Raw genomic sequence first — 21,371 nt, 5'->3', positions numbered from 1 at the left:
TCGCACAATATTCAAAAAATAAAGCTTACCTTTGAATGAGGATTGTCATGAACTTCATGAATCAAATATTAAAAGAATGTATCCTGGGAAATAATCAGTTCTTTCAACAAGTTTATTGTATCAAGTCTGGGAAACAATTAACAATAACCTTGCATTTCTATAGCACCCTTCACGCTAGGTTGCGTCACGGAGCGCTTAATTAAATACCCATCCTAATTATTCAGAATGAATCCAGCTACTACCATTACATAATTCCACACCAAAGATTACAAGAGCAGGTAAAGTTTGAACATAAAACACTTGGAATTCTATTAAATACAATTGGAAAATACTTTTGCTCAATTGAAAAAAAGTTGTTTGAACAATTGCAGTTTATTCGTCACAAAGTATTAACAATCCCATCAGCAAGAGATTCAAATACACAAGATGTCAAGGTCAACATCAAGGACCTACACCCTCAAATATGAAAAAATGTGGGATGCACAAATAATTAAAGTGCATAAATTTGGTTGTGGTACTCTTGAGTATTTCAAACCCAAACCTAGGTTTGTAATACTGGAAATCTCAAAGAACAGCTATTAATGGTAGCCTGGACAGTGCAGTGTAGGGTGACAGTGTAACTTGTGAAAGTGTAATGTATGTAAATAAATCAACTAAGCAGACACATTTTAATAACACAAAAATCTAATATTTATACTGTACTGGCAACTGCTCCAAATCTTGTTTTAATACTGTTTGTTAAATTGTTTTTATTTGTGCTATGAATGAATATCAATAAAGATACTGCATTTGTAACATTTGTTAATATTTATAAATGTTTAACTTTACTCCAAAATAATTTCAGCCTAATAAAAGATAAATCTACAGGGACAGTGAAAGGTAAGATAAGAATATTAGAATGAAGTAGTTATTTTACATGAAACAAATGGAAAAAAAACTAGTAGAAAGGAGCTCCAAAGAAATGCATAAATATAAATCAAAACTACAATTCCTTATCTGAAATGTAAAAAATACAACACAAATGTTGGAAGTCACTGTATTACTGTTAAGCACTTTGGGATGGCCTATTGACATGAAAATAGCTATTTAAATGTAAATTTATATTGTTGTACTTTGGAAAATTTGGTTTCCAAAATTGAGACAATGAATTTAAGTTCATGGTATTTTTTCCTTTTTGCAGTTGCATCCTAACATTGTATTATTCTATATACATACTTTCATATACAGCTGGTGAAATTTTATAAATTGTTGATACATACAGAATGTCATACTTTTTCAAATGACTCTTAAATCAGCTAAGTCAAGGGATTTCCTAAGCAAGTTTAAAATTATGGAATTTTAACCATAAATCACACTGAAAGCAGAAATGCTAAATTCCTTTGGTGGATAAGGCATTTCTGAAGTTTTGAGTTTTCTGTCTCAATTTGTACCAGTCCCTCAATGTGAAGATAGGCAAATCATTCTAGGTGTCTTTCACCCTTTGTGTCTAACCACCTAACAGTTGTAAGAGTACTTCCTACAACAACCTGCACTTATATATCACCCTCCACGCATGGTAGCGTCTCAGAGCGCTTAACAGTTGTGGAGCCTGACTCCGAGCCAGGGAGGGAGTGGGGAGGTGGCCGTAAGCAAGGTCGAAGAGGAAGGTTTTCAGAGGGACTTGAAAAAGGGGAGAGAGGGAAAGGCGGAGAGATTGAGAATGCTCCAGAGTTTCGGGGCATACTGGCTGAAAGCACGACCTCTGATAAGATGTGGGTACGGAGTTTGGTCCGGGTAAGTATGTGGGCAGCAGAGTTCTGAATGAGCTGCATCCTTCATTCAGAGCTGGGGAGACTGGTCAGGAGTGCATTTGAGTAATCCAGATAGAAGGTGACAAACGCATGCACCAGGGTTTCGGCTACATTTGGGATAAGATACGGTCAGAGGCGGACAATGTGGCGGAGATTGAAGAAAGTGGTCCTGGTCAGGGACCGGATGTTGGGGAGGAAGGACAGCTGGGGGTCGAACCGGATGCCTAGATTGCATACTGCTTCGGTGAATGTGAGGGAGAGCCCGGGAATGCTACATTCGCTCTCTTCCTCTGATTGGCACCACACTGACTGTGCAGCTAAGACACTTTATATGAGAGAAATCACAGTGAAAACCCATTTCTTCACAAGTCTGCGACACAATCAACCAATATATTTCTCCTCTGGCCCTTTCTAAACAGTATTCATTCACCCATTCTTTGTACATGTCTGGAATTATTTCTAATTTCAGGGTATTGCTAAATTAAACTACATCCACCCTAAAAAATCTAGAACTAATGTTCTAATCCCCAATTTCTTTTGGCACAACATAATCCATAAATGTGAAGAACATTACAATATCATTGTAGGTGATATGTTCAACTCTGCTATTAAGAAGCAACCCAGAAAAAAAACTTTTCTCAATTAGTCTCTATCTGGTATATGTGTATTACAGATTGCAAAATCCATGGATTCTTTAAATGCTTTATAAGTTTTCGACATTGGTAATTTCAAACAATTTTGTCGCATCTGTGCAGTAGGAAATCTGTATTGTATTTTACCATCAGCATGCATAAATTCAATTGTGGGATTAGGATGAAAGCTGATGGATGGAACAGCATTATCACCAGTTGCAAAAGTCAAGATTTCCTCAAAAGAAGCGGCAGCTTTTCCACCTGTCAAGAGAAAACGAGAAATAAATTACTTGATAATAACGGTATCTTTCTTGTATCCATTTGTTCAACCTTCACACACAATAAACTGTTACCACAGTTGGAACATTCAGAATTAAATGCAGTGGATTTTTTAAAAAAATTCAGAAATGTTAAGAATGCTTCCTTGTGCTATTTGAACAGATGCAGCTTATCAGTTATGAACTATTGACAGTCACTCCCATCAGAAAATCCAATGACTGAGATTTTAAGAACCAATAACAAAAAACAGTACACTTAAGACTTAAAGAATCAGCCATTATTGCCTGCTACCTTGTGCTCACACACTCCATTTGAAGTGCTGCCTTACATAAGTAAAGCATATCGATTAGCAAAGATCTTTAAAGGTGCACAGTATATGCAATTTGTCTGTTGGGTCAAACTCTGCTATGATTTAAAAGGTTGAGCTCATGATTAAACCAAATTCATTCAGATCCAAAAACACGAGCTACCATTATTCCCACTCAAGTCACAGAACTTGAAAGATGCCAGAGATGAACATAACTTCAGCTGTACAGAATGGACTTGGTAAGTTATTCAAAGCCAGGTGCCATAAATGTAAACCAAAACGAGTTTCAAGCTTACCTTCGATCTCTCCTAGGTATTCCTTCCAGAAGCGGATTATTCTAGATTCTTGATTGTTTCTGTTCTTTTTATCCTGTGAATACTTGATAGAGAAAAGTTTCTCAAATATCTCTGATGTTAACTTCTTAGGTCTGTGGCAAAACAGCTCCACGAATGCCTCTGGGTACTTTTGAATATTTTCCAACACACCAAGAAACTTCAATCCTTCACGAAACCTAGAAGTATACGAAACAGAATTCTAAGACTTAGATATACTTTTGACCTGAGGAAGTTTTACAGCCGACGATAGTACAACAGTCTCGTTATAACACTGTTGTTGGGAACCCCAACCTGCACTATTGCAAGGTTGCAATAGTCGGTTTCACTGGGTACTAGTGGCCAGCACTTCCTACATACCATCCTATTCCTGCGTTAAAAAATGGCTAATTTCTGGGTGATCGTATCACTACCAAAATAATAATAAATAATAATAATCCTTGCATTTGATATAAATCATTTCCCGTGTGCTGTACATATGCAGGCAGAGACTTAATGACCTGAAAATGTTCTATTTTAGCACGTGGAAAGTGAGTGGGGCCAGCAATACGCATATGCAGAGAAGCAGTTCATCTGACCCTCTACTCCCTCTATTCACTTGTAACAGACATACTCCAAGAGGAAAGCCATCATTCAAGGATATCCCCAACATGCAAGCTGAGAATCTTAGATGGCTTTCAGCTTCACTGGATAGTTAAAAGAAGTGTGGAAAACAGACCCAATAGTAATTTTAACATTTTTATAGAATTCTGCACAATTCTCCATTTTAAGGCATTATTGTTAAGGTTAAGACAATAAATAATTTTAAGCCTCAGTTGACCACTACTTCAAGCTGAGTTTGATTGTCCTGATTTATATTAAAACATCAAAGTATGATTTATACATTTGCATTCTCCAAAGCATACTTAAAATCCAGGATGGAGTTTTTTTTAAATCAAAAAAAACTTTTGATCACCAGGTGTCTGAAAACAAGTATAGCAGTGTTTACTTCAGATTAGATATTCAGAAAACAATGGAGGATTGACATGAAAACATGCACTTAATGCAAGTAAGGTATTATTACAAAGCAAACCTTTCAAAGGGTGAACGAACTCTATTGATCACATGGAAGGTTAGCATATCCTTCACCAACATTTCCTTGTCACCCAAGGACCATACTGGTCTTAAACATCCAGCAATTGAAAGATAGTCAGCATATTCCTTGACATACATTTTTAACTCTTCCAAAGTTGAAGATCCCTTTATCTGAAAGAATAAACCAAACATTAAAATGAAGATGCACATGGGGGGGGGGGGGGGGGTGGTCTATTAGTATCAGAGGTAGACTGTTAACTCCAAATCTCATAATTTCTAATTTTAGCTTTAAACACAAATTCTAGTGATACTAATCCCACCCTGCTGAATGAGCAACTTGTTAATTGTCTAACATTGCCAGCAAAAACTACTAAATTAATCTACTGCAGATCTAGCTTCCTAGATGCAAAATACATATAGAAGGTAGATGACATTTTTTTGAAGATTCCATATTTCTGGTCAAATTTCAAGAATTACATTTTCAGTTGGATTTGAATTTGTGTGTCAAACAAGTTCGCAAAATTCTAACTCATACAATTCAATTGACGATGAGAGGACATCTCAAAGTGCTAGGCAATGCCAGCTGGTCACACAATCTAACCTAACCACCCAGTCTGCCTGAAGACAGCAACTGTATGTTAAAGGAAATAATGAAGAAAAGCTTATTTACCTTTCCTATCTTTTGTAATAGATCAAAATGTTTTACATCTTCAATGGTTGGTTCAGCCATCTCTGGGCCATAAGCCAGACAATTAAACAAGGTTGTGGATAAAAAGCCTGGAGATCGACCACCATGAACTATTGACATTGCAAACACTCGTCCTGCTTCAAAATACCTGCCCCACCGAAGCGCTGTAGAAGAACACATGAACATAAATAAATTCATGCATATTACTAACACATAAATACATTTGCCTACATGACACTCACACTTTAGGAAACAACACTTTTTGTGAGACTCTTTTGGTGTTTTGAAGCCAATGTATTAAAAGCATGTATTTATTCTAAATGGCTAATAATTTTTTGGATAACTTGTCGAACCAAGCTCCTATTTGCTTTATGATTCAGGTGGTTGATATAGGAACCTCCGGTCACTAAAATTAAACAAACTCTCTGGCCCAAGATTTAGTGAAAATATTGTATATCTGAAAGTGAATCAGATAAGGCCACTTTCCACCATCAGTGCCAGAGCTGCAGGCACAAACAAATAGTTTCATTAGACAGTGTAAATGGTATTGTACAACTTTGTCATATTTTCAACTCTGTTGAAAACGAGTCTGTGACAATTAGATTGAATGGAAAAGGTTGGCATTTAGTAGTAGAGGAAAAATAGACAGCAAGCACTAAAACCCAGGGAATGAATACTCCAAATTTCCTTCAGGCTCATAGTAAGTAATTGTTTTTCACATCACAACTCTGATAAGCATTACTTGAACTTGCTTTAACAATCCCCATCACTTCCTGAATTTTATGGCATTTCAGAGTGTTCTACTGTTATAGTAGTTGAAATCGTATTGCAATAAAAATATCTAACCTCTAGAATCTAGATTCAAGTTCTTGGATGTAGCAGAACCTTCAAACAAGGTTGAATTCTGAAGGTTGTGCAACAGCAAACTAAAAAATTCATTACAGGGATTTTCAAGATCATCAACCTCCCTTTGCCTGTCATGATCTAAAAACTTGACACAAATTGTACTGGCAGGATTCAAGTCTTTGTATCGGATCTTCTTCAGATACCCATCCCAGATGTTGTTCTTGTCAACATTGAATGTTGTGATGATTTTTAGATTGATTTGTGATCGCAAGTCTTCTAAAATATCTGCAATTGGTCTTGTTGCAAACATCTGCCTGTAGGTTGAAGAGGAAATTGAACATTGNTTTTTTTTAAATCAATGGAAAATACTGCGTAATACATCATATTCTATTTCATAGCTAAAACACTTTATGGTTTTACAATTTTTGTAATAGGGCAGTTCCAGTAAATAATGAGAGGAAACAGTATGAAGCACAGTAAATACAGGAAAGAATTGCTTCAATGTTCTCCCTATTTTTCTGTAAGTGTTAACTCTTTGCTGGGTAGTTCCACGAGTTCTGGCTACTTGATACCTTGCACAATTCTTCATTTGCCAATCTGGATACTGAGTGTTAGCAGGCTCTCAAGAACATCACAGTCAAACAATCCAACAACCACATACATGCACTTTACAGCAGGATTATACAAGATGAGATCAACAGAAGGGTTGATTTTCACTTGCCTACCTAGGGACACAAGCAAATTATGATGCCCAACTGCAGCTCTGCGATTGAATGAGGAAGACGCTCGTAGGAAGTGGGAAGGTGGCATGTGAAAAAGGAATCAGAGAGGGATACCAAAGTTCCATCTCTAGGCCAGTACTACATACATTTTAACTATGGGAATCTCCTTGAAAGCCTGTTGACGTGTGATGGGTATTACATAAAAGTTTGCACTAAAAATCACAGCAGGGACCAGATTTTGACATTTTACCCATCTTAACGGTTTCTGTCCAGTTGGGACTACAGAACAGCATAATTCCAAAGCATGTGGTCACCTCTTTCTCCCTTGCTCGGTATCCAATCTTGCCACTATACAGCACTGAGATGCTATCTTGTTTAAATGGTGCTATATAAATGAGTTGTTGTTCTAGTGGTCTGCATTTCATTTTACTTTCCCTTTCAACTGCTTTATATTCAACCACCCCCCTGATTAACCTACTTATGTACAATGAGGCAATGTGAAAAAAACAATAGATATGAAGGATGTTGGAATTCTAAGACAGTTAAACTCATTTTTCAAATCTTTATTTTAGAGCATAGGTGCAGATTTTAAGAATTTACGTGGGTAGCAGTTTTCTTCACATTCTGTAGATAACATAGCAGCTTTCAACCAATTCTGTAGACAACTTGAAATAAGCAGAATTCAGCTGAATCTAGACAATTTTGTATCCACCCTGAAGTCTCACTGATTTGGGGGGCACAACAGACGAATCTGTCTTGTTCCTTCTCCTAAGGTAAATTGGGGCAAATAAAAATAAATTAAATTGTTGATAAGTACAAGATCACAAGAGAGGCTCCAATGACAACTAATTTGATCTTATTTTTTTAGAATAATTACCCTTCTTTCCTATAATAGCATCAGGCTTTTTTTTTTGAAATGAGCCTCAACCACCCTTTCTGTTGCAGAAATACTTTCTGATATTTTCTAAAAATTGCCCTTCATAACCCTGAATCCTGTCCTGCTGCCTTGATAAGTCTGAAATCACTTTTTTCACAATTCTAGTAAGCACTGTGTGTAGGTAGACTCCACTAAGTGGCAAGGCCGAGAAAAAAATCAGACCCCACGTTTAAGTGTATTATAAATACAGCCACCAGCATTCAGCGTTTTCCATTGTCAAGTGACTGTTGACTTCATCACACCATGTATGTATACAGTGAAGTCAGGTGGTCAACTGCGGCTGTTGTTGCAAGCATTTCCAACTATGGTTGGGATGGCACTGATGCCACGAAGCTTTTTGTGCCCGTGTTCTATTTGTTGAAAAATGGTGAGTCGTCACCATAAGCCAGGTGTACTGCACTTTTGGGATATTGCGGGTCCATGGAATAACTATTCTATGTGGACGAGGTTTACACCAAAATCTTCAGCAGGGTTGAAGTTTAAAGAGTTCAATAATCAAACTTTCAAGATAACCATTTAAGTTTTGTGACACAAAACATCTACAAGCTTAGCTTGAATTTTGTTGACAAAAATCAGCACTGACCGATTTCTAGTTTCTTTCTGAGTTTCACTGGATAATCTAGGACATTTAGGAGAAGAATGCACGGATTCATGATGGCCTGTACGTTTGCGGTTACTCGACTTAGTTATTACTGAACGAAGTCTTTCCTTCATTTTTTCTGCGAAAAAAAATCCACAAATAAATTAATATTTTTAGGGGTTCTACAAATACAGGAGTTGTACACGAAAACTACAAGATGGTAAATGGAATCATGCATTTATAGTAAAAAAAAGCAAGATATGGAATTAGAGATCAGTTAGATCTGTAATTTGAAAAATGCAAGTGTTGAACGGGTCTTGTTCTTTCTTACTCCACCTAATTTAGAGACATAGGCTCGCCCAACTTATGTTCTAAAATCCTTTGAAATTTACTGAAAGAATTAAATAATCATTGTACAGTATCCATGGATAGTTCACATTGTGTAAAATCTGTAGGAGTAGATTGTAAAATACCAAATTGCTTTTTCTACTTATTGTGTTGCAACAATAACTCATCTGAAACTTCAAAAACACCGTTTTATTAAAATAGAAAAAATTATTACGAGTCATAATTTATAAATGCTAAATATTTCCAAAATAACATACCTGATTTGTGTACAATCGCTCTACACTCAGGACACTCCCAGTCTTGCAAACATCTCACTAAAGTTGAACAGGCCAGATGGGTTCCACTAGAGCCACAGTACTTGCAAAGTACAATGTCCCATTTACTGAAACAAAATATTTCATTGCAATAAATTACTTCTTGCTACTGCAACCAACACACATTTCATTGTTTAAAGAAACCCTCAGTTATTTGCCCAAATAAATTGAAAAGTAGCAACAGAGGTCCATTTACATTAATTAGTGGCATTACACACAATCAAATTATCCATGGGTAAAGGGGGTTTGACAATTTAAGTGATGCCCAAAACTTAAAAATGTAATTCATGACAAATCTAATTTTAGCCTCAATTTAAACTTTCAGGATGTTATATTAAACACCGGGTGGGTGATAATCTGCCTCACAGTAAATTTAGAACCTGTTCCAACATTACAAAGGAGTGAAATATAGGAGTGAACCTGCAAATTATAAATCAATGATTGCAATATCCTTAGTTGGGAAAATGTAACAGCATTATTGATAATTATGTCCATTGGTTCCTTAAAATACCTTCACTACCCAACACAACTACAGAGTTACACCTGCTAAGGTCGAGCTTGAGCAAGACAATTGAGTTAACTTGTCATCTTGTTAATAATAGGTTGAGCAAGACGATTGCGTTAACTTGTCATCTTGTCAGATGGAAAAATGACTACCACGAGTTTGGCTCGCTCTCCTGTGTTTGAGCATTTATCTCTCGGTTTCTGTGAGTGTGTGTTTCTCGACGCATCTGTCTCTCTTTCTGTGAGTGTGTGTCTCTCTCTTTCTGTGAGTGTGTGTCTCTGTATCTGTGTGTGGTGATGGACCCCAAGAGGCAGTAGGTGGTGACCTCCTAGAACCCCTGAATCAGGACCAATTTTCTAATAGCCCTGGTCATAACACAGGCTTGAATTTTACAGTATTTAACTAAATTTTACAGATACCCTCAGTCCAAGCACTGATAATTAGTGAACCAAAAATAGATTTTAACCCTGCACAGCTTAGTGTTAAGAAACATGAATCCTATTGCATTGATATGGGAAGGCTTAATACATCAATAGAATAGTAAAACAGGTTTATCAACATTGTTTTATGTACCATATACTGTGCACTGTATTACTTTAGTACATTATAATCCCTCCAAAAAACCAAAAACAATAATTAAATTGGTCATTTTCAATCCACGATTGTTTGTGGGACATTGCTGTGCGCAATTGGCTGCCGCGTTCGCCCACAAATATACAGTCAATTCACTTTAGTGTGTTCTGTGAAGCGCTTTGGGATGTCCTCCTGACATGAAAAGCGCTATATCAAATGCAAGGATTATTATTATTATTATTCTAAATGAATTTTTTGAACACTACTTCCACACATCCAAAATACTTTGGCCAGAAGTATTTTGAATATAAAGTAATTTGGGGACAAAAAGAATATCATAGAATGTTAAAGCACCAATATGGGCCATTTAGTCCATCTAGTTTTTGAGTCTGGTGTTTTTCCCTTGTTCAATAAGAATAACTAATTTAAACTGTAAAATGATGAGAGTCTTTACCCTTCAGTTTCAGCATATTCTCTTCCATTTTTGCACAAGCATTTTCTCACATCACATCTCTGGTAACGCTGCAGTAGCTCCTGATATGCATTCTCTTCAAGTTCCCAAGATGCATCTCTGTGTAGAAAAAACACAGTATACAATAAGGAACAGCAGTTCTACAATTTGGGTTCCATTAAAAAAGGAACACTCAAAATTCACAGCTAAGGCACCAGCGGCCATTTTATGAATGGAATAAATCTTGTATTCCTCCAAATCCCAATTTGGTTGCAGTTAATACATCTCCATCCTTTATTTAGTGAATCAAACTCTGAAACTTTTCATTGGCAAGTGTATACATACTTTTCTGGGACATGGATCCCCATTCGCAACATCTCTTGCTGGAATTCATCCTTATTACTACAAATAGTGCACCTGAAGAAGAACATCCCAGCACTCAATGCTTGATACTACAGAAAGGAAAGAAAACAAAATCACATATTGGCCAATCAAACAATCTCCTCCCTGAGACACCAGCTATGGATAAAAGATTGGAAAGCTGAATTTGATCAAATTCACTCCAAAGTAGTAGACAGGAGACTTCCAACATTGACCTAATGAGGATTTTTACCATCACGACTCTTCTTGATGGGATATGCCCTTCAGCAACACTGAGTTTGTGGTCCTTGTTATAAGACTACTACCACTGAAATGGAGCATTCTGTAAACTGCTCCTTGAATAAACCTTTAAACTGCTGTACATTAAAACACATACCATTTGACACATGGTTCCATCACAATCTGCTAACATACTAATATTTTGCATTGGAATGTTCATGCAGTTTTCAGTGCAAATAAATACTGCTCTCTCCCAAATCAATTTTTTTTAAATTCAAAATTCTTTACTTGCTTAGTCCTTACTTGATAAATGATTGTATTCCTATGTTACTGCTTCAGTGTCATAAGCAATCCAGCTAGGTAAATTGCCATTTGTTCTTAGCCTGCTTCAGTATGTCTTTTTCAATCAGTTCTTTAGAAAATACTACCACAGCATGCAACAATATTAGCCTATCATTAAAAAACAGACACCTGAACCTAACCAATAAGCACTAATAATTCAACATGTTCACGAGTAACAATAATCATTCTTTAAAAGTGAGATGGTACACTTTTGATTCAACGTTTTTTAAAATCATCAATGTTGACAGTATACCCTGCATCACCCATCTAAAAATTAAAATTACCGATAATAGCACCTTGCAATCTAATTTTGACCTGTTAATTTTAAACTTCACTCACCTGAACACATTGTCTGTGAAGCCATGTATTTTTACAGCAGGGACTCTTTAGAACATCATAGGATGGAAGTGTATCAATGGATTCCAAACAGACAGCACATGCATGTGAACTATTTGCCCATTTTGCTGCAGGTGGCACTTTTTGGACAGGTTTGTGTTCCCAACAGTAAGACCTGGAGAGCAAAAGTCAATCCATCCTTTTACAAAACAAATTCAGTCAAATTTTACAATATATTATATACACAAAGAAACAAAAATGTGAAAATAAAAGATGTATCTTAACAATCAAGTTGCCAGCTTGATTGATTTGACCACCCTGCATTATGGTATTACCATTTAAATTAGTTAGAATTTACAGATTTAAAAAAAAACTGATTTGCAAGTCAGTCAAACATTTTCACAGTGAACATAAACTAACTGTAATTTTGGATTCTACGTGTGCAACTGTCAATCTGTGAGAAGTGAAAATTATATTTCACACCATGGCCGGAACTTACAAGATTGTAATTCCACTCCAAAGGGGTTCCAAAGATAAATTTCAAAAATCACACCCCAGTAGCACAACTACCAGAGTACAACCGAAAATTAGTGTTGCAACAATCTACTGCTACAATCCTGTTGCATTCAACTTCTTGCAGCAGGCCTTAAATGTTGCTCTAAATCAATTAAATAGAGTAGAGATGTGTATTGTGAATTTAACCAGCTAAAACAATACAGCTTATCATTGGAGAGGACGGTTGTAGCTTGTCCAGCTCGGAGCATACTACCAGTTACAGATTGGGCTAGCAGGTTTGTCTGGAGTAGAGTGTGAAGAATTAAAGCCATAGCCCTTAGGGATTGATCGCTCCAAGTTCTAGTCATAAGTCAACCTGGCTGATCCACAATCAACAATGCCCTTGAGAACTGCTGACCAACAAGTATAGGATTGCAAAGAGTGCCTCGGAAAATGTTCTATTGCATGCATTATCACCATGGAACTAACTCAGCCTAACAGAAATGCAACTTACCTTTCCTACAAAGAGGGTAGTTACTAGTTGATCATTAGGCATTCAAATAAATGTAGGTTTTGCTAATCAATTTCAATGTCAAAAGATATTTTTATTTATCTGTTAGTGCTTTGATATGTGATACAAGTAGAATGGGGAGTGAGTTGTAGGCACAATTCCAATCATGCAAGAGACAAAACTCACAAGCATTGAGGGATCATTCTATCATATTAAAGAACTGCCCTAATTTACCCTTATTGAATTTCCAATAAATACAGGAAACGTAACACTCTTCTGATAACTAGTCCTCTGAAAACATATTGAACAAACTTACGCAAACTGTCCTGTAAATTGGAAAATGCATTGCTTCGCCACACCACAAGGAAAATGAAAGCTCTTCCGACATTTTGCAACAGTGCAGCCTATTGACGCTCCACGTTTCCTGCAAACATTGCAAGTCTAAAAAAGGAACTAGATGTTATGTCAGCATTTAACTTCTAGTTAGAACACACTAAATGATAACATTTCAAAGTACATAAAATGTACTTTGAAATGTACATGGGATGTACTGAGTTCCAAATGGCTTCCTTATCAAGTTTACTAGCTCCAAACATGTCATGCTCCAAAATATGTGTCATTACAATTTGCTTGCTTTAAATAACACACATCTAGGTTGAGTCAGTACAAATTAACTCAATTCTTAATATCTTAGGTGTGCTGTGAGTTAATTTTCCTGCTGAAAACGATGAAAAAAATGGAACTTACAGGATCTCTCACAAATGCTAAATGTCTGTTGCTTTTATACTGCTGGAAGCAATGAGACTTCACCTCCAGCACTGGGGTGGAAAACCAGGTTTTGGAAACTTACACCCTATTGCATAATAATAATCCTTGCATTTGATATAGCGCTTGATCATTCTTCGAGACGTCTCAGAGTGCTTCACAGAATATAATGGAGAGTGAATTGACTATATGTCTTGTGGGCAAAATGCCACAGCCAATTGCACATAGCAGTGTCCCACCGACAATCATGGATCAGGTGAGCATTTTTTTTATTTTTGAAGGGATTATTACTCCTGGAAATGCGATCTGCCAAACAACTAACAACCGGGTTCCTACTTACTGTTTGGTAAACAGAGGCACGTGGAGCCAGGAAACTTGCTTAATGCTTCGTACTGCCGGGGAATCTAACCCAGGTCCTCTCGCTTGCAAGGCAAGTGCTCTAACTAGTACAATACAGGACTCCACTTATAATCATACTTGCTCCGATAGTTTAAAAATGAACATTTGGAAAAGTTAAAAAAATGATAACCTGTCAAATCTTTTGTATTTGAATCTTTTTTAAGACTATTACACTCCGATCGAGATCTAATTCCAGATGTTCCAGCAACACATTTTGTAATGCCAACAGAAGAAGACCGGATACAGTGTTTAGCATGTTGCTAAAACTGACATTCTACAGGACTCCAAATTGCTTTTAATGATTGTGCATTATTTATACTGAGTGGGGGAGAAAGTGTAGCGTAAACGCGAGAACATTTTGAAACTAACGTATGATTTTTCATTCTTAAACACAGTAACACTGAATTTACAGGATGGTGGCTGGAGCTCAATTACTCCCTCCAGAGGAGTTTCAGGTAACTGCACCACAGCCACATATGCTTGTGGGGAGAAACAGATAATGTTTGATAATGTACAGAACAACACATTATACACGAAAGTTTCTCTGCACAGCTCAACAACTTACTTCAACTTGAATCTTTCGAAGGACAAAAGGTTAATTTTTCTGCACCAAACATCGTTGCATTTGCTTAGAGAGGTAACCAAATTATGGGCCAATTTGTGCTATGGAATCATGTTACCAGAGCTGAAAACTTCTAACTCATGTGAACTCTGGTCTCATTGTACTTATTTTAATGATTGAAGTCAACCACAAAATACAACATTTACAGAAACAAGACTTCTAATGTTTTCTGAGCATAGGTACAATAAAATGGCACTACAAGACAATGATGGAAAATCAGAAAACATTTAACAATGCAATCAATGTTGCAGAGACCTACGCAATGAATCTCACACAGCAATGAATTAGTTTCTTTTTGTGAAACATCTTTACATATGTGAGTTAAAGTAATAACAAAGAGTTAAAAAGCAGTGCATTTTACATACAATTTTTGTAGCTCTATGAAGCTCCTTTTTGATATCCACGGGAAGAAATCCATAGATTCCTTCATTTTCCTTTCCACGTTGATACAAACCACTTGACATAATCTGCAACAGTTTTTTTATTTAAATGAGTTAGCAAACCTGTACAATACACTCAGTACTAAATTAAGCGCCTTATTTGGAACATTTCACATTGCCCCTTGTCAAGCAGATTAAACTTGTACATTTTTAACCAATTTATATTGTGTAAGTGGAATGACATCAGTTCCAATTGTTGGTGATTAGAAGTGGGGAGCTACTTCATACCAAGAATTGCTTTAAACAGAGAGCTTGGTCAACCTCCCTTGCTGGACCTTGATTGTCTGAAGCCATGAAAATTCACTGCCTTAAAGTAATAATAATCATCCTTGCATTTGATATAGCGCCTTATCACGTCTGTTTTAAAGCGCTTCACAGAATATACCGTAAAGTGAATTGACTGTATATTTTGTGGGTGAAACTTGGCAGCCAATTGCGCATTCAATTCCAGGCAGAGGGCGAAACCTTGGGCAAGTTTCCTTACTCCACACGCCTAATAATAATCCCTCCAAAACCAAAAACAATAATAAAATTGGTCATTTTCAATCTACGACTGTTTGTAGGACATTGCTGTGCGCAATTGGCTGCCGCGTTCGCCCCCCATTTTTACAGTCAATTCACTTTACAGTGTGTTCTGTGAAGCGCTTTGGGACGTCCTTCCGACGTGAAAAGCGCTATATCAAATGCAAGGATTATTATTATAATAGCAGAGTCCCACAAACAGTGATGGATTGAATGACCATTTTATCATTTTTTTTAAGGAAAAGCAATCCGCCAATCGACTGATAACCAGGTTGCTAATTACTGCTAGGTAAACAGAGGAATGTGGAGTAGGAAAACTGTTACGCCCTGCCTCAAGTCGAACCTGGGTCTCTCGCTTGCGAGGCGAGTGGTCTAACAACTGAGTCCAAATTCCTGCACTCAATTCAAATCATCCTACCCATGACCAACACAGCCTTGATGTACACTGAGTCTTGCATTACACTCTATATGTCTGTATTTACAATATAATTTAGAACTCAGTACGTACTCTGATAAGACCTAAAACAGAAAATGTTAATTAAACAAAATATTCCTGAACGATGAGCAACCTTATAACTGCTTCATTATTATTCTGCATCTTTGTTACTTTTATGCAGCAATTACTAGTGTGGTTTATAAACCAACAGCTGTAGAGAATAGTTGTACTGTATGCTCACACTGTGTTTGTGTGTGTCTTTCTTGGTCTGACTGGAGTGCATACATGTCGTGTCGATATTGCTCCATCATTGGAACCCTGTTGTGGAAATCTGTTACAATTTGTCGAACTTCAGGAAGTGTGTGAAACCAATTGACAGCAACAATCTGCTGCTGTGAGCACAGCATCTAAATAAACCAGATTGACTTTTAAAGAGTCATCAAAATGAACTCATTATCATGGAACAAACCAATGTGACACAATGAGTTTGGAAGAAAGCACTGTGACAACAGCAGCTAAGAAAAAAAACGAGCACAACAGCAATTATGTCTTTTGCCAATGGAATACTATAAAATGCATTATTTTCGCAGTCCGTTTAAAGTTGTTATATTTACATGACTCACTAATCTACAAATTTAAATTCACAAATTCACCACTCTCTGCGCAAAGTAGTTAAATCTAAGCTGTGTTGTTCTTCCCGGTTCTAAGATTGAGTTTGTACTCCATTACAGTTTGTGAAAATATTAACAACAACAAAATTACATTTGTATAGCATCTTTCACGTCGGGAGGACGTCCCAACGTGCTGGATAGGCAGAGCTATGGACCCGAGCTGGGGGTCCGGATGGAGATGGGTGGAGGGTGGGGGGGGGGGAAGCAGAGAGATCGAAAGCACGGTCGAAGAGGAGGGTCTTGAGGTGGGTCTTAAAGGTGGCGAAGGAGGGAGCGAGGAGGAGGGACTGTGGGATGGAGTTCCAGAGAGTGGGGCAGAGTGCGGAAGGCATGCCCGCCAATAATGGGGCGAGCAAAGCGGGGGATGTGAAGCAGGCTGGATGGAGCCCACTGAGCGGAGGGAGCGAGTGGAATGGTAGGGGGTTAGGAGGTTGCAGAGGTAGGGGGGAGCAAGACCATGGAGGGCTTTGAAGGTGAGGTCCTGAATCTTGAACTGTATCCTCTGTGTGATGGGAAGCCAGTGGAGTTGGGCAAGGATGGAGGTGATAGGGTCACGGAGCTGAGTGCGGGAGAGGACACGGGCTGCAGAGTTCTGGATGATGGATATAAAATTAACATGCTATTAGGGCTCAGTTTATCTAAACACTTTAGGATTGTGAATATTTTAAGACCTCCCAAAATCTTTCGTTCAGTGTAAACATTTCCAGATTCTCAGCTCAGGTTTCCAATTCCAGCTACGAATTTAGTTGCAGTTTGTCAGTTCCACTCTGATTCTAAAATATCTTGACTTAAAACACAGTACTCCTTATAGAGATAGATAAATGCTTTGTACAAGTTCATGCCTATGATTTTGATGTGTCCCTTCAGCTAAATGCCTCAATGTATTATTTGCAATATTCATTGCTACTACACACTGCACTCATGGTTACAACCTATCCGCAAGTACAATCAAATCTCTTGCCTGTGCTGTGTAATCTGGACTATACTCACGTTAATTTATATCCCCAGTTTCCCAACCTCATCATTCTGCATTACCTTCACGGCCTAGCACCTCCCCATCTCTCTGATCTGCTTGTGCCCACTTCTCTGCTCACTGCCTCCTCACCATCACTGGGGGTTGAGCCTTCAGTTATCTTGCCCCAATTGTGGAACTCCCTGCCTCTGCTTGCCCTCCACCCCATCTATCCTTAAATCCCACCTTGAAATCAACTTCAATCATATCTGTGGTCACTTCCTACCCCCTCCTTGTGCAGTGTCCAACCCTGCCACTGTGAAGTGTTGAGATTTATCCCATCCTGTGTGCAAGTTTACTTAAATTATCTCATCAACCAAGGATCAAGGCAGACTATTTGAATAAGCAGAACTTGGGTACAGTAGGCACTTAGGGTCAACAAAATATCACTAGCATGGACATATAAAAACTTGTATGCATCAAGAAAGAGAAAAAAACATTATTTCCAGAATATTGCCAATACTTTCTTACTTTCTCCTGGTTTTCACCAACTTTTATTTTTCACTCTATTTACTGAAATAAACGTGGTTTGAAACTTACCAAACAATAATAATGAAGAGTAATTCCGCAATCATAAGTTTCCTTCTTGCCATATTTTTCTGGGCAATCATCATTCCGTCGGCAAAATGCGCAAGCTGCAAGACCAAAAACAATATGCATGGATTTGGAACAAAAGCGTGCACGCTCACGTTTCCTCAGTGACATAGCCCTGGGTGTCGTGAGTTCCATAGCATCAGAGAAAACACACTTCATCAATCCCCCACTGACACCATCTTAAAAGACCAGATACAGAAATGGTAATGAAAGGGTCAAATGCATTCTCGCATCAAGATAATACACTTAACCCACATAGTGAGAATGACCTAGAAGTCAGCAAGAATGCATAAAATTCATTAGCTGAAAAATAGTTTAGGAATGAAACAGTTGGCAATAATCCCTAAAACAACTTTCAAAATCACTGTAAAATGTGAATGCATCACAACCTTCACACCAACAAGTTTAGCTTGGCTTCTTTCTTGTTTTTCCCCCAAGCTATACACAATTCAAAAAAGTAAATAAATATATCTATTTTTTGACTGCACTTATTATTATTATTTTTATTAATAATAAACCTTGCATTTGAAATAGCACCTTATCACATCTTTGAGATGCCTCAAAGCGCTTCATAGAATATACTGTAAAGTGAATTGACTGTATACTTTGTGGGCAAAACGCAGCAGCCAATTGCGCACAGCCGTATCCCACAAACAATCGTGGATTGAGTGATCAAATTATTATTATTTATTTTGAAGAAATTATTACCCCCGGAAAAGCAATCCACCAATCGACTAACAACACAGGGTTCCTACTTACTGCTAGGTCTTGCCCCTCCCGATCCCCCTTGGCTCCCACCCAGCATAGTCAAGTGCTTGGAGACATCCTCCCGATGTGAAAGATGTTGTACATTCTATCGTACAACATTTCACTAGTAAATTTGTTGATTTTTTTTGTCAGCATCATTGTTTATAAGATATGGTTGATTTGTTACTGGAACCTGCTTCTGTAGAAATGCATTTCACACTTATTTATAAGTATGCATATTTGTATGTTTTGCCATAGAGCAAGAGACCAACCTTTTATATAAAAAGGACAGGAATACTTACGAGGATTCTCATTCTGGTGAGGCATCTTGTTCACTTCTCACGGCAAACTGAAGCAATTGTGGTGATCAGATTTTACAGCTTCCTAGAATGGAGTACATAACATCATTTAACTACATAGTAACAGAGTAAGATTAATGTTCAGATACATTTTATGTGCCGAGTAAGTGAAATTCAGTTGCCATTTTCCAGTCCGTGCTCAGATTTCAGTGATGTCTGTTACCTTGTATGCATTACATAACCAGCTTGGTTTAACAAATTGGTGACCAGACAAGAGTACCACAATGCTACTTCAACTCTTTCAAAGGATACTCAAAGGAAAGTGCTCAGTGAAACACAAAATACTGCAGATGCTGGAAACCTGAAAACAAAACAACAACTTGGATTTACATAGCATCCTCCACGCCGGACGGCATCTCAGAGCGTTTCACAGTATGAAACGAATCCCGGGGCCAAGCCAGGGGGAGGGGAAGGTGACCAAAGGCACGGTCGAAAAGAAAGGTCTTCAGAAGGGACTTGAAAGTAGGAAGAGAGGGGAGGGGGCGAGGCGAAGGGAGTGAGGAAGGGAATTCCAGAGCCTTGGGGCATGGTGGTTGAAGGCACGGCTGCCGAGGATGGAGCGGAGGACTCGGGGGACGGGGAGGAGGCCAGACCCGGAGGATTGAAGACAATGGGTGCTGTTTTGAGGAGAGAGGTCAGAGAGGTAGGGGGGTGCAGAGGAGTGGAGGGATTTGAATACAAGGGTGAGGATCTTGAAATCAATCCAACGAGGTGTTAATGATGCAGAACAAAGGGTGGGGGAGCAGTTGCGAACCATATTCCAGCTTCTAAAGAAGGAAGATCAAGACTAAGACTTAGATGACTGTCTAAGTCTGTCTAACAACTGTATCGACACTCTCAAACAGGCAAGAGTACAGCAGTACCTGGATACCTTTTGGGTGATCGAACAGGCAAACTGGATACATTTTGGTGGATTAAATTGGACATTAAATTAGACATTACTCCTCCATCTCTTCCGCAACATTCGGTTTGGCCAACCTTAATCGCTGTGAACTGTACATGAATACATAAGCATTATTCTGGTGTACTATTTTAACCATCTACAACCATTATTAATGTGAATTAATAAATATTTTTATATAAGATTTATGTCAATCTTTACTTCACCACAGGGTTAAAATGAACATCTTACAAGAGTAATCGAGTAAGTGGAAAGTCAGGTCATCCCCTTTAAAACGCTCTTCAATCCGTATTTAACCGTAATCCCTTAATAATAATAATCCTTGCATTTGATATAGTGCCTTATCACATCTTCAAGACATCTCAAAGGTCAAAAATACTGTGTGTGTGGGTGTATATATATATAAAACTAAAACACACAAACAGACTGAACATCTGGTTCAAGAAAACTCAGGATTTGAATAATTTATATGTATTCACCCCCAAAATATACAGTCAATTAATTTACAGTATATTCCGTGAAGCGCGTCTGAGACGTCTCGAAAACATTATAAGTCCCTAGATCACATGCAAGGATTAAAATCATTATTTTTCGAATGGGGGGGGGGGGGGGGGGTATGTTCAACCTTAAATCTCGTTACCCATAAAACAAAAAAAGCGGCAGGTTTGTCCCTTACATTACATATCATCCCCTACAGTTAGTTTCACTGTTTTTTTTCCCCAGTCAAATGCAAGGATTATTATTGTTATTTTTATTATTATTATTACAATAATAACAGAGATTTTTAAAATCCTTTTTTTTTGGGGGACGTATAGAAACAGATTTTTTTTCGAAAATAATTGAAAGCCCCGACCTTTTGGAGAAGATCACGAGCCGCACGTAGGCCGCCGCCCGGACACTGGAGAAGCGGGGACCTCCCTCCCTCCCTCCCTCCCGCCCTCTCTCTCTCTCTCTTTCCTCGGCGCCGCCACAACCTCCGAGACGGACAATAATTTCGGGAAAAGCCTCTCTGGTCGGTTACTCACCGCCTCTCTCAAAGTGACCGGCGACGGAACAATGGCCGCCGGTGTATTATTGCTGCCGTTATTACTATTGTTGTTGTGGACCCCCGGGTCTGCCCACGGGGCTCCCTTCTCTCTCCTCCCTTTTCTTTCTTTTTTTCTTTCTCTCTCTCTCAATTTCTTTCTCTTTCCCTCTCTCTCTCTTTCTTTCTTACTTTCTCTCTCCCTCCCTCCCTCCCT

At 38.1% G+C, this 21,371-nt stretch overlaps 1 protein-coding gene across 3 annotated transcripts; it reads right to left on the bottom strand.

The window, feature by feature from the left end:
• Positions 1-2,005: 2,005 nt before the first annotated feature.
• g2e3 (G2/M-phase specific E3 ubiquitin protein ligase) lies at positions 2,006-21,300 on the bottom strand. Of its 3 annotated transcripts, none has more exons than XM_007893408.2 (15): positions 21,156-21,300; positions 19,173-19,254; positions 18,070-18,164; positions 14,814-14,915; positions 12,979-13,103; positions 11,660-11,831; positions 10,724-10,830; positions 10,382-10,498; positions 8,793-8,917; positions 8,191-8,326; positions 5,949-6,262; positions 5,085-5,266; positions 4,413-4,585; positions 3,305-3,519; positions 2,006-2,683 (listed from the first exon to the last, which is right to left on the bottom strand). In XM_007893408.2, the coding sequence occupies exons 2-15, from the start codon at positions 19,195-19,197 to the stop codon at positions 2,433-2,435; spliced, it is 2,139 nt and encodes a 712-aa protein (XP_007891599.2). In that variant the 5' UTR covers positions 19,198-19,254; positions 21,156-21,300; the 3' UTR covers positions 2,006-2,432. The 3 variants fall into 3 exon arrangements, with proteins under 3 accessions (XP_007891599.2, XP_042193818.1, XP_042193819.1); XM_042337884.1 differs by lacking the exon at positions 21,156-21,300 and adding an exon at positions 20,984-21,149; XM_042337885.1 differs by lacking the exons at positions 19,173-19,254; positions 21,156-21,300 and having other exon boundaries at positions 12,979-13,086; positions 18,070-18,134.
• Between the last annotated feature and the right edge of the window lie 71 nt (positions 21,301-21,371).

Source organism: Callorhinchus milii, unplaced genomic scaffold (assembly GCF_018977255.1).
Source record: "Callorhinchus milii isolate IMCB2004 unplaced genomic scaffold, IMCB_Cmil_1.0 Scaffold9, whole genome shotgun sequence".
Lineage (NCBI taxonomy): Eukaryota > Metazoa > Chordata > Chondrichthyes > Chimaeriformes > Callorhinchidae > Callorhinchus > Callorhinchus milii.
The sequence above is the reverse complement of the archived record's forward strand: the minus strand, read 5'-3'. Positions and strand labels throughout refer to the sequence as shown.

What these genes read in the sequence shown, in the direction of transcription:
- g2e3 (XM_007893408.2), bottom strand. Translation starts at nt 19,197, where the DNA reads ATGCCTCACCAGAATGAGAATCCTC. An exon ending in CAATTTACAGGACAGTTTGC is followed by an intron (nt 11,832 to 12,978) that starts GTAAGTTTGTTC and finishes TTTGCTCTCCAG; the next exon opens with GTCTTACTGTTGGGAACACA. An exon ending in GTTCGTTCACCCTTTGAAAG is followed by an intron (nt 3,520 to 4,412) that starts GTTTGCTTTGTA and finishes GTATACTTCTAG; the next exon opens with GTTTCGTGAAGGATTGAAGT.